Raw genomic sequence first — 17,971 nt, forward strand, 5'->3', positions numbered from 1 at the left:
CCAGCTCAGGTGCAGCCCTGCAGGAGAGGAAGGCGGGTGGTGAAGGAGGGGAGTCTGTTGTCTGGCTCGCTGCCCCTCAGGAACCCAGCTGGCCCGTTCGGAGACGGGCCGGCCGGCGCCTCTGCAGCAGGACGCGGAAGCGGCCGAGAATGTAACCCTAGAAAGCGCTCTGGCCGCTGCTGAGCTGCAGACAGCTTAACCCCTTCACCCTCCTCTGTGAGGCTGAAGCTGAAGGCCGTGTCCGAGAACCTTTTATTAGATCCAGCACTAAAATGACTTCTTTTGTTGGTGTTGTCCTTCCAACCCTGCTCTCACTGCAGTCTCTCATTAGCAAATCAGTTTCTGTCTAATTTGTTTAACCTTGGATACCTCTGAGGTAATGCTCACTGTGTTTGTGCACGTATGTGAGCTCACCGTGTTTGTGCATGTGCACGTGGGTGAGCTCGAGGTGTTTGTGCATGTGCACGTGGGTGAGCTCACTGTGTGCACATGTGTGAGCTCGCTTTGTGCTTGTGCACGAGCATGCGTGAGCTCACTATGTTTGTGTACATGCGTGTGTGAGGTCACTGAGTTTGTGCACGCGTACGTATGAGCTCACTGTGTTTGTGCATATGCACGCGTATGACCTCACTTTGTGCTCCTATGTGCGCTTGTACGTGAGCCAACTTCGGGTTTGTGCACGAGTACGTATGTGAGCTCCCTTTACGTTTGCTGTACGTGAGTTCACTTTCCATGCCCACACCTCCCTCGAAGCAAGGAGTTCCGTTTCGAGTTCACTTTCTCCTCACGACACCACGAGCAACCCGGAGGAGAAGGTCATCAAGTGCAGGCGGAGTTCGCCGCCAGGCGCTGGGTCGCGCTGAGCCGGCGCGGGACCGGCGGCCGAGGGCACGGCGGCTCACGACCGTCCCCTGGGGTGGCTCGGAGGCCGTGGCGGGGCGCCCCGAGCCGGGAGGGGTCGGGAGCAGCTGTACTCGACGGCAGCCACACCGCCGCCGCGGCAGCCCTCACATCCAATCAATCGCTGCTCTTTGCAACGCAGGCAGCAGCTCCTGCCTGACACCGCCTGAAGATAACTATTTTACCACCTCTGTCAAGCCTAATTAACAAGTCAGATGTACAATTTAGAAATTTCGCAATTAACCTGCTAAAATATTGTTGGAGGATGCTAATTGTTATGCCAGTTGCCATAAAGGCTCATTTGCATAACTTATGTGAGAAAAACAATTACAGCCTGTGTTCACAGAGGAGCCCAACGAAACGCTCCCAGCTCCAGCTGATGGCAGGGGAAGAAAGAAGGGAGACGCGGGCTGAGGGGGGGGGGCAACGTGGAAACAATCAAATCGATTCATTTCCCTCATAAAACAACCCCCCCCACCCCGAGACACCACCTTGTTTTTATCAGCTTATCCTGCAGTGCCGCTCGGCGAGGGGAGGGGGACGGAAACCTCACGCCAGCGATCAGCAGTGCCGGAGATTACAGGTCCCTTCTGGGGTTCACTGACCCCCCCCCCCCCACCCTCCCCTGCTGTGCCAGGAAGGGGTTTGGGTGCCCCGGAGATAAACGCCTCGTCTTCACGCTCCCCTCCCCTGCCACAGAGGAAGCAGGAGTGGCATGGTGCCACCGAGTCACCAGGCGAAGCCTCTCCCTCACTATCTAGTCAGTGCAGTCGGATCGCTGGGGGACCCTTCAACAGAAAGCAGCTCAAGTCAATTGTTTCTCCAGTGAATGGCTTTCTGTTCCCTGGCATACATTTACCCAGGCATTTAGAGCAGATTTATGCCATTAAACCGAAGGCTGAGGAACAAGGCAGTCTTACAAATATTTACATTAGATCTCTGTCCAAGGCCTCACTGCTGCTGTGACTGTGCAGCCCAACAGATACCTGCCCCCCCCCCGTGGTTATTAACCCCTCTGCCCCCAGCAGTTCCAGGCCCCCCGTACAGGAAATCAGCCAAAACGTTTTCTTTTTGTTTGCTCCTTTCTTGCGCTGTACTGGAGAGGGCTCTTCCCGCGGCCCGTGAGGAATAGATCGGGGAGCTGGTCGGACTGCCGAAAAATATATTTTAGGAAGAACTTCCTGAGATAACTTTGAGCGAACAATTCGAACGGAATTTCTAAGGTGGTTTATTGAATTTAGGGGTGCAGGAATCCTGCACAATAAAAAAGTGTCTGGACCTCCAACATTAATTTGTGCTTATTTGCATTCATAATAATGATGATGATGATGATGATGAACTCTTTAAGATCGGAAAGGAAAAAAGTCTTTGTAGTTTGGGAGTTGACTCCCACACACTGAAACAAACCACAAGCATTCTGATCTCGCCTGGTCAACATTCCATGGCACCAATCCTTTAATACCCTACCAACTGATCACCTTCTTCCTTTCAAAACACAACTTTGGAACTGGATAGCCTATATAAAATGTAAACAGAGTTTACCAATAATGGCCCCGTAGACTTATCCGTGTCCTCAGCTCTCTGGCAATGCGACTTCCAGGTCTGGGGTGATCCCAGTTCCTTGGTAATCCTTTTAGCTAATCCCACATTTCTCGTGCCAGGCCTCGCCACCAACTGGGAAGGTTGTACAACACAAAGACGCCATAGTGAGCAACACCCCCCCTCTGGGCAGATTAATATCTGTTTCAGACCATCGACAGGCGCATTCCTAAGATCCACCGCAGTGCACAGAACTCCGGGCATCCATCCCTCAGGGTGGGGACCCCTGTCCCACCAGAATCCCGTTTCCACACTTGATCGGTCAAAGGTCAGCAGAACAACAAGCCAGCCCACCTCACACCCCCCACCCCCTTCTGAGAGGGGCACAAAAATCACTTGGAAGAGTCTTTAAGGATCAGAGGAGTCCGCTCCTACCCGCCCCACTGATAGTTTTCTTTAATCTCAGTCTATTGATTAAACCTCACTTCAAAGAGGAACCATGCTGAAGAACCTCTCTTTTCCTGGTAAGAAAAAAAAACATATGGAGCTAATCCTTCGCCTCTGTTGCCACTGGAGCGGCCACCGGAAAGACTATACAGATCTGAGCGCACGGAGGGATCTGGTTTAATCACAGCCGAACCCCGTCAGGTCTGGCTTCGGCGCTGCAGGACTCGTGCCTGAGTCCTTCGCAATTACCGCACCGTGCATTTGCAAATGGGTTTACCTACGAATCGCAGGCGGTGTATTATTTTCAATACACCCGCTTTTAATTACACCGCAACAGGGAAACAAGACGGATCACAGTTAAAAAAAAAACAACGCAAGCTGTATATTTCTTTTTTCTTCAGCATACAATCGGATTATGCTCTGTCCGGGGGGTTAAAACATCTGCAACGTGATTTTTAATTTATTTTCAGGCGGGATACTGTGCACATCAGGCAAACGGAGCCTGTAAAAATTAATATCTGTGTTGCCTTACATTTTCCCTACATGAAAACAGCTGGCTGTGACAGTTATTGGCGAGTACACAGGACGCAGGCTTGGTTATGGCTAGACACTCCAAAAAGGAACTTCCAGCTTGTACACAATTCACCCTTCAGTTTTTGAAGACAAGTGACAAGGGCGTCAGAAGCACCATGAAGCATGCTTCTCCGCTGCTGTATAAACGTGTTCCATTTTCTAATGCTGGTTTTGATCATTTGGTAAATTAGAGGCGGAAGCTATAATGCAAAAAAAAGAAATAAGTCCTTCAGGAACGGATGTCTACGTCCCTAATCTGTTTAGTGTTACTAAAATTAAGTATCGAACAAACATTTTGACAACCAGCGCTCAGTGCAATGTTTTACAGTGAGCGGAATTAGCAAGGTGTTTCTGTTTGGTACCGGCAGCTAGGTTTTACAATGGAGCCGTAATTAGTGCGAAACTTGTCCGTCTTAAAACGGCGACCGCAGGCCAGAGCGATCGGGCACCATACAGAATCGCACACCAAACCTGCACACCAACACAGACAAAACTTTTGCACCTGTGCAACGACGAGCGGGTGATCCTGGAAGAACGAGTCGTAAACAAAAACACTTTGCAGGATGGTAGTCAGTGACAACCAATTGCTTTATTGCGTGTTAATTACAAGCCTATCAGATACTGCTGACACCCTGACCCCCCCCCAAAAATGGGAATAATTTACTTTCCTCGCTCTTGTTCCATGCTCCATGAAATGCCACTTCACGGGGGAAAAGAAAAGGGAGGAAAAATAACAAAACGGGAGAGGAAAAAAAATCCCTTCAAAACGGACCCAGGGAAAATTCTAGCAGCTTCTTCTCTCGCACCTCTCAATCAATTCATTTAAATGCAAAACCAAGAGAAACTGAAAAAACAAACCCTCCTGCTAAAAACGCTCAATTTACTGACAGGCAAATGGCTTCATGCTGCCACTTAATCTCATTTCTTGCATAATGCCCTCTAATTAGCATATCAAAGTGAATTAATACTTCTGGGGCATTAGCATGAGAAAATCTGCTCTAGGCTTACAATAGCAGTTAGGAAAGAGCGAGGACTCTTCCAAAACACCACTGACCACTTTGCATTGCAAAATGCTTCCAGCTCACCCTTCTCTCTGGGCTCTTGGCCTGTTTTTTTTTTTTATTGCCGCACAGCCGAAGCCCCGGGTCCGATCGGACAGGAGGCGTCACAGGGTCCTATCGGGTAACAGGGTACAGCCGCCACACCACCAACCTGCCCGCCCGGCGAACACGGGCCCTCGCCCGACCTGGCCCGTGCTGACCGCCGGCACTCTGTTCCCCGCAGGTGAAACAACAGCCCCCAGCTGCACCGCCAAGGTTTAAGCAACACAACAACAAAAGCTCTGCAATCTTCTGTCCTCCCTTCTTCACGGAAGCTCCGTTGTAAAAAGAAAAAGAAAAAGAGCAAGAAACGCGCCGAGTGTGCTCCTTCCTGTCGTGCTGGAATTGACTTTTTGTAAACGCCTGAACCCGTCGACGTGTATTCCTAGCGCACGGGGAGCATTTTCCCGATGCCCACTACACTGCGGCGAGCTGGGGGGGCTGGTCATGTCAGCACGGCTCCAACAGACGACAGTAAACGTTATTAAAAAGAGAGTCGCCATCGGCACAGGACCCCTCTGCTCTTTCGCACGACACGGCGGTGCGCGACGCCCTCGCAGGCGTGGGAGCCCGAGGACACCGGCGTGAACCCGGCTGGTTCCGGTCCAGCCGGGCCGACCCGCCGGGCCGCTGGCTCTCCTCAGACAGGAGGGCGCAGCATTAAAGCCAGGGTTTGCTGCCCAGCTGAAAATCTGCATCACGCTCTTTTTTTTTTTACACAGTTTGGATCATGACATGAAAATTACGCTGTCAAAAATCATCTAATAATCACACTGCTCATGGTCTTTAATCTAACGGGCCCCCTCCCCCCCCTCTTTCTAAACAGATGTACATAACAAAACATTTTTTTTTCTGTCACTGTTTGCATGGTTACCAAGCAAACATTTCAGTTTCAGTTTACCACGTTTGGAATCTAAGCTTTCATTAAATCGAAACACAATATAACAATGGAAGTCTCATCTCTCCCCTCACTTTGTCAGATTTGTGTTTTTTTTTCCCTTCTTAATGATATAAAAAGCCGCTGCCCCTCGGAGCCCGGCAGGGCCGGGACCAGCCCGCCTCTCGCTCACGGTCCCCCGGACCAGCCCGGCCTGACGGGCGCTTGTCTGCCCTCTGACACGACAGGAGAGCGTGTGCGTCTTGTGTAGCTATTTGTGTGCAGCTCTTTCTTTTCTTTTTTTTTTTAAATGATTTTTGCTTCTCCAACATGCTCTTCTGTAGTTCTCAGCCGCTAGACGTTACGGCGGGTTGCTCTCTGTTAAACTCGGCGAGCAGCGGAGCGCTGCCTTTGTAATCCAAGGGAAGGTCGGGGAGGAAGCCGAACGGAAAACCTGAGAAGACGGGGTTTTGAAATGTCACCCGCGAAGCGCACTTGACAGCGACCGCAGATCCGCTCAGACTCGTCAGCCGAGCGCCTCGGGTACGGGGGGCCTGCTGTCCGGACCCGCGGTACTGGGGCGACACTACGGGTCAGGAGGTTCCAGGAAAACCACCCCCCCCCCCCCCCCCCCCCCGAAACTAAAGTTTCACACGGCGCTTCCAGGTCCTACAGATATGTCCTCCTATAAACCTGAATATTTCATTGCGGGTGTCGTTTAAACCTGATATTTTATATGGTCAACGAAGGGCTTGAAACACAAAAACAACAGGCAGCGCAGCACGGTGACAGAGAAATGCAGTTTTAGAAATACTGTACTGAGTGTGTATTGTATCAGAGGTATACATATTAAAAAGCTTTATTGTCCAAAGCAAACATTTGGAGTGCGCTGTTAAACAGCTCGTACCACGGTCCTTTTTTTACCCGAAAGGTTGTTTTTAGGCGATTGGATTTTGTTGAGAAAATATCTAGTTCTCCGCCTGAGGTGGCTAACCACTACAACACAATGTATCTCAGGAGTGGTGGCAAAACGCACACACACGCGTTTTCTTTCTCACACAGGTGGAAAAGAGAACTGCTTTCAAGAGGAAGGAGTTTATCAAGGGAAGGTTCCCTTATCGCCCAGATAAGAGTGTGTCATTCAACAGGTCTGCTGAGAAAACAAACACAGCCCGGCTCTCAGAGGGAGAATTCGCTAAGTCAACACACAGGGTGAGCTCTCGCAAGGGAAAGCTCTTCAGACGAAAAGGCACAAAAAGACAAGAAAGGCCAGAACCTTGACTAGAAAGACAGTTTAACGGGGTCTTAACACTAATAAATTTGAAGAGGGGGGGGGGCGATTAGGATTAACAACAGACCAATTTAAAAGAAAGTAACAAAAAAATACCTTGTTAGTACTTTAGCCCCTGCTCGAAAGCAAACCTTTCAGACAAACTGCATCAATGGGATTATAGCAGATTACAGCACCTCATCTGGTAAACAAGCTCATTTAAATAATTAGCATACTTAGGGACTCTATTCTGCATGCATATTTAATTAGTGCTCTAATACAATATACAGTATAGAAATGTAATCTATGGAACCCTATACGTGCGCATGCTCCGGCGAGGGGGGGCGGGAGAGCGGGGGCCTCGCTCTGCGGGTCTGGAGAGCTCGACACTGCTCCCGGCTCTGCGGAGGATCCCCCGGACAGGGGGCACGGCTCTGTGCCAAAGGCAGATAAACCGCCACGGTCTTAAAACCACCACGTCCACAGATCACGGACTTCCTCACTCATTCAGCACCTCCTGCTCAGAACACAAGACAGACTCTCGGGTGCGTGGTGGCCTGCGTGTTTTCCAATATGTTACGTCCAAACAACTCCTAGCACTGTCCAGGTCTCGGGATAACATAAGGTTCCAAAGCCACAGTTGTTCATAAGATGCCCTTTCAGCATAAAGTGTTATTGGTAACAAAATGTGCCACTTTGAAATGTAAAACTGAGTAAACGGCACGACAGCCATCGCAGTTAGTGGTCTCCCCAAGCAGCAGAGTGGGGTTCGTGTGCCTCCCGAATTTTGTGTACCCCCACCATAAGGTGCCACTCTTCAGGCATTCCCAACAGACCGCAGACTGCATTAGGAGAGGGGAAATCAGAAGCATCAGAAAAAGCTGCAGGAAACCTCCTCCTGGGCAACTCGTTGACTTTATCCAAGCGCAGTGTTCCTGGCTGTCAGCACTATGTGTTTTCTTTAAGCAAAATGTGTTACAGATTGAACACTGGTGAGCTACTCTTGATAAATCTGTCACCATTTATAAAATCCAGATCAGCAATAACAGGCAAGCACAGATACAGACGAACATGAATGTGCAGTATATCTACATATCAGCATGCACTTCGAGCAGATCGTCCCTGACTATGAAATGTGTGTATATATATATATTTTTACACTACAACTAATAAACCCTCCCGTGCTGGAACAGCGTGGGGCTGCTGACAGCTGCGCGGCCCCACGCGTGTCACTTTCCCCCTCGTCTCCCACAATTGCTCTGCCCTCCCCTTGTGAATTCTTCAGGCTGTCACCCCGGGGCTAAAACATTTAGTGGTCACTTTCCTCTCTGCGCTCTGAAGCACACCTCAAGCCAGCCCGCGCAGCCGGACTGACCCCCCCTCCCCAGAGGACACCTCCCGCAGCGCACAAGTTCATTAAGTTTGATGATCTTTCCCCAACTCGCTCCGGTTTAGGAGCCTCGCACGGGCCACTAATCGGGCACGCCGTGACGCGCGCGATTAGCACGGCGCAGTCAAGGGGTGTCTTCGGGGGCCGGGGTCTCGTCAGAGTTTCCGAACACCCCCAGCACCCCCCCGAAAGCAAACAACAGCACTGGCCCCCGCATAGCCGACCCGCCTGCCGGCCAGCGCCCAGGGTCACCGGCGGGACTCGTGAGCGCATTTCAGTGTTGCACACAAGCATTTTGCAAAGAAGCAAACCGTCCGGACCTTTCGTCACTCCAGTCAGGCCTACAACACAATTGCACGGATATATATATATATTATGTGGAAATACTCCGTTAACTTTTTGTCATCTTTAGTGCGTACTCAGGCTATGTCTCAGTAATGAGATACACCCGCTAACATCTCTGTCCCAGCGCACGTCTCCACAGCAATGCTCACCCGAGACTGTCCCTGATCAGCACCGAGCAGAGGGGCAGCCCGTCACGCTAATCTCTACCATCCACACCTCAGGAACAAGCTTCGACGCGCACTGCTCAAAAGTCAGTCTTTTTGTTTTTCTCTCCAAACGGGTTTAATTATTTTTTTTTTGTCGCCCGCTAGTTTTTTTTATTTATTTAAAAAACAAAAACCAAAACGCATTACGACGAAATGTCCAAACCAGCCTAGGCTGGAGAAGAGAAGAGACGGACAGGCACGCGGGAGTAACCCCAGCGCCGCGCCACGCGAGTGGAGTCCCGAGTTCTTGAGTCTTTTTTCGGCTGCGCCTCGGCCGCGCTCACCGCTCCTCTCTCTGGGTTTCGCTTCTGGAGGGCAGAACGGTACTGAACCCGCTCGCTATTAACACAACGAGACCAGACGCCCAGTGTCCGGATCATTCTCCCCATGAACTGCTCTCAACGGCAACCAGGAACACCCAAACTCGCCTGTGTTACTATGTTACTTGAAGGGAGGGTATTACGAGTGATGTTAACTTTCTAGGTAGGGCTCAAAATGACATAACTTTCACGTGCGGCTCCTGCAGATGCGAAGGGTCTCTGCTTCGTCTTGCTCACCCAAAGCAATCTGCTCGGGCTGACGGTGAGACAAGCCGGCCCCGCACCCCTCGGCCCCCCGCCTCGCCGGCAGACCCCCAGCCCCCCCCCCCCCCCCACACACACACATCCCGGCTCACCTCTGCGGCCGGGGCCACGCGCGCCCTTTCCGGGAATCCCCGCGTCCGTCCGCGCCCCACGTCTTTCAGTCTTTCTCTCCTTTGGGAATGGGAGGTCGTGTTTGTAATCAGGGGAGCACCCCCCTCCCAGCACCCCCCCCCCCGTGTCAGTGCGATAAAGCGGATAGGAGCAGCAGGGATCCCAGCAAACTTTTGACGTCCCCTCCTGAGTTTGGATCCGCGCTCCTTGTGCAGCGCTGAGCGCCCCGCGTCGCTGCCCGAGAGCTCGTCTGATCGCGGACTGGAGAGCTCCATCAAACACCCCCGGCTATGGTGAAGCAGTGACAAATGTTAATGCTTTGTGTCATCAAACCTATTCCCGGGCACTCGCCTCTCCCCTCCACGCTCGGGCTGGGGGTCCTGACCGCCCCAGATACCCAGAAGAATCCAAACCGAGCCTTCACTTGCGCACGACGCAGTAGAGGCTATTCTGCCGAGGTCTGGGGCTGCAGAGCGGCCTTGCTAAATATTCTGGCAAAATATTGCGCCAGCACACGCAGAAATGAATCGCCACCTCCGGCGACAAACAGACTGGAGCAAGAAGAATAAAAATCCCCAAAGTCACGCACAATATCTAATCATATCATCTCTACAGACACAGCGAGTTGAAAGCCTAATTGTTTAAAATTAAAATGTAGACTTTTTTTTAATCGAGGCATTCTTAGATTTATTTGATAAAGAAATATTGCAACAAGAAAAAATATACACTCCTTTCATTTCCGAGTGAGAGTTCTATTAATATGTTTAATACGGGGGAAACTGAACCGCCGAGGGGAAAAAAGGTTTCCGCCTTCAACACCTTCAGCTAAACACCATTTCCACGCGGTGCTTATCCCGGCATAACTTTTAATTAAGCCGGTTCTTTTCGTTGATTGATTTACCAAGAATTTGGTACCGACCGCAAATGCAGTTTTGCGAATTTAAAATGCAAAATATAAAAACACGCGATTGCAGACCCCCGGACGGAGAAAAAGAACATATTTCCCCGTGACAAAAGCTGGTGATATTCAACATCAGCGCACCTACAGTGTGTGACACCCTCTGCGCGTCGAACACAGTATTTTCCACATTCCCCATGTTTTCATGTCTATTTCATAACTCTGGTCTCCGTGTGAACAGAATTTCTAATTCAACATTTTTATTCGGTTTCAGTCATGTCATTTCTTAGTATTTTTTTTTTTTTAGTTCTGCACGAATGACAGTTTAAATGTCAAATTCCAACAGGACGTCAGCCCGCTGGTTTGAAATTATTTTCACTTGGTGAACCAGGAAGCAGAGTAACTTTCTCCCCCCTCGCTGCCTGCTCGCACTATGTGACTGTACCCCTCTGCCGAGTTCAGTCGGCCACCCTTGAACACAGCGTATATATGTACTGACTCTCCCGGTTGTAACTTTGTGTAGCATTGTGTGCAAACTGAAACCTACCAGAGCCGTTCGCCGGGTTTGCTCGGGATTGCGGGAATAAAATATAAACCCGTAAAATGCATTGCACTAAGACAAGTGTCCTGACTGGGTTCTGCTTTGCAATTGAATAACACACGGATTTATATATATATAAGAATTGACGCAGAGCTTAAATGCTGCAGATTTGTTTGAGAAATCCTAACACACACCACCTTATAATGAGAGACCGTGATTTGCACACACACACGCACACAAAAAGAAACAGTGGATTCTGCGAGTGAATGGGAAGAAAAAAAAACAGATGATATGTGCGGCTCGCGTTTCAATCGCAAATGTGTGTGTGGGTTTTTTTTTGTTTTGACAAATACAATAAAAACCGCCTGGAAAACGGGGGAAACCGAGCAGCTGCTCTCCGCTCGGCTGTTTTCCTCCTGTCCGAGACACCTCACATACAAAGAGGCGCTTCGGCGAGCGGGTCTGCTCTTCCTTCCAAACCGAGGAGCCCCGGGGAAGGCGGGTTGTGCTCTCTGCGTGATGTACTATCGTCTTCATACACAGTTTCATTGCGCGGCGTGTTATGAATTGTACAATTGACTTTAAATGTATTACGTTTTGTGATACAGGAGGAAGGCGTGGGGAGAGAGGGGACAGGGGGGAAAAAGCAAGATGGCGGCAAAGACGCGTTTTCAATTGAGCCAGGAGAGTGCTGCCCTGCGCGTCCTCGCTCGTTACTTCTCCTCATCGATTTCTGAACATGAAAACAAAAATGTGCCTTCCTTACCTGTTTTCTCTTTAATTTCGCAGAGGACGCTGAAGAGCGCAGGTTTCATCCTGTGGCAGTTCAATCCGTGTTTCCTATTACAGTATACGGCAAGAAAAAGAAAACATGATATACAACACTGCAAAACAACTTTAAAAACACAATACTGTGCACATCTCCTCATTTCCTACCCGCCCGCTTTAATCATCCCGTCTAGCGAGCATTAAATGAATATTCCATTTATTTATTTGTAATAATAATATTGCCTATCCCTGATCAAATGAACTCTTTTCGGCAGGTGACGGGCCACAAAATTCAGATTCTCGACATGAGCGTTAAAATCTGCTGCAAACAGTAATTTCCAAAGAACCTAAAATAATTGATCAGATCCTCAGATCCTAGTTTATTACAGCGTTGTTGTTTTACAGTGAGGCTGTAGCTCAGTGGGAAAGAGGTGACAATCGAGGGTAACACAGGTTACACAAAACCACACGCTGAGCAATTGAACTTGAGCTTGAACAAGTTCTTATTTAGCAGTTTGAAACGTTGTATTTTTTTTTCAGTAAATAGAAATTATTCAGCCTGTTTTTAGAATGATTTCTATACTTTCGGACCAGGCGTCTCCGGGTCTTTAACAGGTAACAGTCTGTAAAATGCTGGGCTACAAATGTATCTTGCACGCTTGCTTGTTTTTACACTGTGCACACACATGTACATAAACATCAGCACCAGGGCACTTTGCAACAATATATCTACAATTCCTCTGCTTTTCAAGATTTTAAAGACACTACTCCCCGCCCCATAAATAAGGACTTCGTGAATTTAAAAATAAAGAGATAAAGAGAAAATCCCGATTATTATTTTTTTTACTACGATGACAGCCGGGTGTACATCCGAGAAGCAAGAAAGATACTTTGCCTCCCGAGAGTTAAAGAGAAATGGCACAAGCACTACAATATAACTTATCTACATTTGCCCCCTTGTCCCGCTATATTTAAATATATATATATACCACACAGCCAATAAATATGACCATTGTGATCCATGCGATTCTAATTTTAGTAGCGACAGCATAACCACTAGACTGGCTCTAAAGGTTCATAATAGGTTAGCAACCATACATGCAACAAATCTGAGGTAATTTTAGAAAAGGAACCAACTTTGCTTGCGCCTCGTCCAGACTTTGGTCAGTAATGGTCATTATTTGGTGCAGAATGTCCCCGATGTCTTGTTTCCTGCCGTCCCCGTCCGTCCCTTCGTGTCCGTGCGGGGGAGGCAGGGACATCCCTCCTTGCACCGAGTGGCCAGCCAGACTGACACCGCCGAGAGTCTGCATTATCCGGGACTGCTCGTCCATGCTCTGCCGCAGCACAATCAATGCGTTTCTCCGGGAGAGACAACGCTCGGAGCCAGGAAGGAAAATAAAAAAGGGGGGATTTGCGGGACAAAATCACATACAAGGAGGAATTCGGTGGGCGCGCGGGAAAGAAAGAGAGGCTGAGAGGAGGGGAAACGGATCAAAAAATTAAAAGAAGCAAAACTAAGAATCTCTATTTGTATAGCAGTAATTGTACCGGCAGCAATCGCGTGTCCAGAAATCACTTTTTTCGCGTTTGTGGGGTTTTTTTCTCCCTCGATCCGAAGTAGCTTTAGAATTGCAGGATCAATTTTATGCTGGTAGTTGCATTGAGGCACCAATATCAATTCTGTACTTCAGTTATTGATACTTCGGCAATCGGATGACAGCTCGCGTGTCTTGACCGTCTTCAGACCTTCTCGCCGGGTTTTGCGTGCGATTTGGCGTCTCGTGCTATAGCTCCCTGCACATTGTTTTCATGTGTTTGTAGAGTCTTCTTTCGGCTTGTTCTCCCCGTGCAAATCTTCTTGCAAACTTGCCAGAATCCCCATTAAACCAGCAGGGAACCCCCCCAAAAAGACCTTTCCAAAGCTAAAGTTGCACGCACAAAAAAAAAAAAGAAAAAAATGAAATAAAAATTAAAAAGCACAGCAAAACATGCTCTACCTGTCTACAGCGTGCGTCTTGCTATGTAACAAAGGGTAAAAATACCCAACACATAAGTAAAATCAAATCTGAGAAAAAAAAATATAGATATTTTAAATGCCCAGGACCAGCGGCGGCGACAGTAAGAATGATGGTGATGATGACAACAATTAAAAAATAAAAACACAAAAAAAAAGTTTTGGAGCTTCTTTGAGGGGGGCGAAAAATAAAAGAGGCCCAAAAAAAAAAAGAGAGAATCGCCAGAAAAAAAATAATAAATTAATTACACGCTGTAAAGCAATGCGCAAAAAGATCTGGCTGTTGAAATTTATGAGCCCGGATCCCTGACTCTGTGTGCTTTATGGTGTTTGATGGCCGCACTAGTGAGCGATTGACAAGGTGCCAATGTCACTCACTCAGTGCAGACGTGTCAGACCGCGCGCAGAGAGGCAGCATCCCAATGAGAGCGCGCGGCCCGCCCACGAGAGGAGGGGTCTGAGTCCGTGGCGCCGCCGCGCGCAGAGACCCCGGCGAAACACACCGCTCGAGCCACGCTAATGGCCACAGTGATGATGATGGTAATAATAATCACGACACGCAGGGAACGCGTTAAATAAAGGACGCGTCCTCCTCCACACCCCCCTCTCCCTCTCCCTCTCTCTTTTTTTTTTTTGGTTTTTGTTCTCCTGGCTGCACTGGAAGGCGCTATATATGCAAAAAAAAAAAATGCCCCGTCGGCTGACAGCTCTCACCAGCGCTGGACGGGCGCGCTGTGCACTAAAACAAACACAGCCAAGGCAGGAGGAGGAGGAGGAAAAAAAAGTCCACACACTTCAAGCCCCGAGTTTTATATGGTTTGATACAGAAGTGATAATGAATTGCTCGGGCTCTCCGCTTTTCAAGACCGCGGCTCTGCCTCCCCTCGCCCAGTGCTGCTCGGAAGGTGGGCGGGCGGGGGGCCCATGTTCTCGTATCGCGAAGAGCCGCCGTCCAATCCCCGCCTCGGTCGGGGCCTGACTGACAGCGGCGCCGGCCAATAGGCGGGGAGCTCTGGCAGGCTCCAGCCCGCCCCCAGGGTCTGCCACCTCCAGCATGGCCGTGCAAGGCAGCCGGCAACTTCTGATTGGCCGTTGCCACGGGTGACATCAACCGCACGCGCAGGCGGCGCTGCTCTGTCCCTTGCTACAGTTGCTATGGCAGCAGACGAGCAGAAAGGAGCGGGGATGCGAGGATGTGCGCATGGTAGCACCACGAGCAGGCGTGCTCGCGCGGGGCTCTGCTCGTGGGGTTTTTCCTCAGTAAAGGTGACATGTTCTCCAAACCCTTACCTGACCGCTCGGTAAAGTCATCCCTCCGGACACTCAGAGTAAACACTGAAATGGCATTTTTTTTTATTCTTTTCCTTTTTCAAATAGATTTTATTCTCTGAAAGCTACACACTTTTCTTCTAACGCCCCCAGACAAACTCGCCGAGGTATTTTCAAGAAGAATTCACTGTCGCCCGACGGAGAGAAAGTACGTGGTAAATGTGTGTGATGTATTTATGCATTAGTCCACTTGCACTGTTAAACTGAAAACGAGTTATTCTTTGTAACTTTTAAGGGTTATTGTTATCACCGAATATCCCATCGTTTATTCCTGTAATCAGACCTTAAATAGAAAAAATACTAATGAATTATTATCATTAATGCAAATAAGCAAAAACTAATGTTGAGAATTCAGGAAAGATTATATTTGAAGGATTCCTGTACCCTGATTTCAACAAACCGTCTTAGAAATTCAATCGGATTTTTTGTTGTTATCACAACACGTTCTTCCTAAAATATATTTTAACAGTCCAACCAGGCTAGTGCACCAGCTCCCTGTTTCTGTACAATTTTAGGCTGTACGTTAAATATTTGTTCACATTTAGGTTTATTTTTTTAACTGTGTTTTACGTGTGACTCACTACAGCCGACAAGAGGTACAGAAGTGAAGTTCTGAAGTTAATTTAGCGCTTGTTGGTCATCCAGCGTTTTATAGTTTTGTGCAGAGCTGCCAGAAACACACGAAAGTACAAACACACGCGTGTGTTATTTTTGCAAAGTTGGCAGTCAGTTGGGTTACATGATGTTCCGCTTACTGGAATAAACGTTAATATTTTGCACATTGCTAGTTTTTATTTATTCTTACTTTTGAAATACCGTTAGGGAACAATTGCATTACAAATAAGTCCTGTAAGTGTCTAAAATCAAATTTTACGAATAAAATAAATGCTTGATTTGGAAAATTAAAATAAAAAAACATACAAGTACGCCCCAAAAATAGCGCATTCGGATAACTGGATAATTTTGCAAAATGGGATATATGTTATTTCTGACAGTTATATAATATAGCCCATTTATCGACTGTGCAATAACCCGGACGTTTCTGCTCCGGGGTGCAGCTGACTGCCGCCTCGAGCTGGGGCGTTCCGCGTGTCTGCCTGCACGGGGCTGTGGACCAGTACCGGCTGCCCGCCGCGCGCGGGGAGGACCCGGACCGCGAGCCGCGGTTTGAACTTGACCTCGGGAGCGGAGGGAGCGCGCCGCTCGCCAGAGGCGTCAATAAACACGGCTCGCGGGTGGGCGCCTCGTTCAAGTTGTAGACGTGAAACCGCATCGGTCACCTTTCAAACCCACAGCCGCCGAAGAGCTAGCTAGCTGCCTAAGGGAACCAGACCGACTTTTCAAAATCCAGAGGACCCGCAGGGATCTTTGTGTGCTTATAGGCGACGGCCACAAGCCAGGACAGTATGTATTAGCCGCCGTCCGCAGCGCAGACACAGCAAGGCCACACGTGTCTTCCACCGATTTTACACACGTTTTCCATCGAGATTACCGGTAAAACCAAAACATTCTGAGCTATTGATTTTGAAAACCGTTGCCACGAGAGTGGGAGAGACAATTGTCATTTTTGTGTTTGTTTCACTTGACGCTCAATTTCTTTCTTGGAGAGTGCGTTGAATAATTTGTCCCATATAGTCCAGGAAACCTATGATTATTATAAGTCTGCCCAGCTTGTATTCACCAATGCAATTCCCGGTTCCGAAGCGCAGAGCCTAATTCCAGTGCTCTATCATCACTATAGATGCTTGAACAGTCAGAGGCGTTCAGATCCCCCGCAGAAATCCTAACTTACTGCAGAGTTAGCGCACACAGTGCGGGCTTGAAACCCGCGGCCGCTCGGCCCAGGTCACAGCCCGACCTATCTGCTCCACTACAGAATGGTCCTTAATTATTTAATTGGGAATGAGCAGGATCAATATGACAATTAAGGAGCTGGCGGTATTACAGCACGGCGATGGAGCGGCCGGGAAGCCGAGCAGCCCTGCCACAGTCTGTCCCCGTGCCGGCGGAAGAAAGCAGGGCTCTTTTTTTTTTTGATGATGATGGTGGGAGTAATTATCTAAAATTAGAGAGAGAGGAGGAAATAAAGCTGTTAATTGGAATGCACTTTGAAAGTCAATCAGACATAGTTCTGCAAATGCGCGAACACAAGACGGTACACTGAGAATTAGCAAACGCTGCGCCGATTCACAGACCGCGGTGCATGAATTGATTCCAAAGCCCTGCAGGCTGCCTATCCTGACACATTGTTACAAGGGGAATTAACATTTGATAATTAAATAGCAAATAATCAGATATGCATGGAGTAAAACTTCCTTTGGGAAAATCCTGTTGTTGGGGATAGAGGAACGCCACATTTTTTTCCCCTCTTCCTCGTAAGAAAACGCAACACTCCCACCAGACGACGTGCAAGTGTTTCAAAGCTGCGAAACGCGGTGAGGTGAATGATGTTTTCATTTGGTCAGGATTTTGGAGAGGGGTCCACATTTTCATGTTTTAATCTCTGAATTCCCAGGTTTGCTGAAACACGGAAGGTGAAAGGGGTGAACTCTCCTGACGTCGAGGACAGCAACAGTAATGCTTGTCGTTTGCATTTCAGAGACGAGAGACTTTTCTCTCCGGCCACAGCAGACAAGGGGGGGCATCTCCGAACTCTGCAGGAGCTGCGCGGCTCCAGTATTTTGCTTAAATACTCCAATTCCGGACGCCACTGAGGAGATCCTGCTGAAGGAAAGGATTCCTGTCTTTTCTGCCATTTTTTTTTCTAGAGGTCAAAAAACTCCTTGTTCTGTCGTAGTGGCGTTTGATTTACATGAGTCTTTATATACAATGCATGGATAGGCCCCTGAAACACTTTGCAATCAACCACATCACAAGATTTATAGAGGCCAGTATGCTTAAAATATTAGGAATTTATATTGATTCAACTGTTTAAGTCATTGATTAAATGCTGTGGCATGATGTTTCGACCATATATTAGTCATTTTGTGTGTTTACAGTGTAACTGTGGCCTGAGAAAGAATAATGCATTTGCCTTTCTGTGTATTTGTCACATCTCACGGACAGGGACAATGCA

General features: G+C 48.5%; 1 protein-coding gene and 1 long non-coding RNA gene across 5 annotated transcripts in view; one reads left to right on the top strand and one right to left on the bottom strand.

Annotated features, from left to right (window-relative positions):
- pbx3b (pre-B-cell leukemia homeobox 3b) overlaps nucleotides 1–14,628 on the bottom strand; it is a 91,468-nt gene extending 76,840 nt beyond the window's left edge. For 2 of the 4 annotated variants that reach the window (XM_088614554.1, XM_088614555.1), the window contains exons 1-2: nucleotides 12,687–14,627; nucleotides 11,548–11,621 (exon numbers count right to left, since the gene is read on the bottom strand). In XM_088614554.1, the coding sequence (XP_088470680.1) occupies nucleotides 11,548–11,621; nucleotides 12,687–12,883 (271 nt within the window). In that variant the 5' untranslated portion in view covers nucleotides 12,884–14,627. Of the gene's footprint in view, nucleotides 1–11,547; nucleotides 11,622–12,686 lie in introns of all 4 variants that reach the window. The other 2 variants (XM_088614553.1, XM_088614557.1) reach the window with 2 other exon arrangements.
- A 112-nt stretch (nucleotides 14,629–14,740) lies between these two features.
- On the top strand, nucleotides 14,741–17,867 carry LOC148643804 (uncharacterized). Its single transcript, XR_015928924.1, has 2 exons — nucleotides 14,741–15,043; nucleotides 17,495–17,867. It is a non-coding gene; the product is annotated as an uncharacterized LOC148643804 (long non-coding RNA).
- Nucleotides 17,868–17,971: the final 104 nt, after the last annotated feature.

This window comes from Lepisosteus platostomus, chromosome 21 (assembly GCF_059453375.1).
Source record: "Lepisosteus platostomus isolate fLepPlt1 chromosome 21, fLepPlt1.hap1, whole genome shotgun sequence".
NCBI classification, from domain to species: domain Eukaryota; kingdom Metazoa; phylum Chordata; class Actinopteri; order Semionotiformes; family Lepisosteidae; genus Lepisosteus; species Lepisosteus platostomus.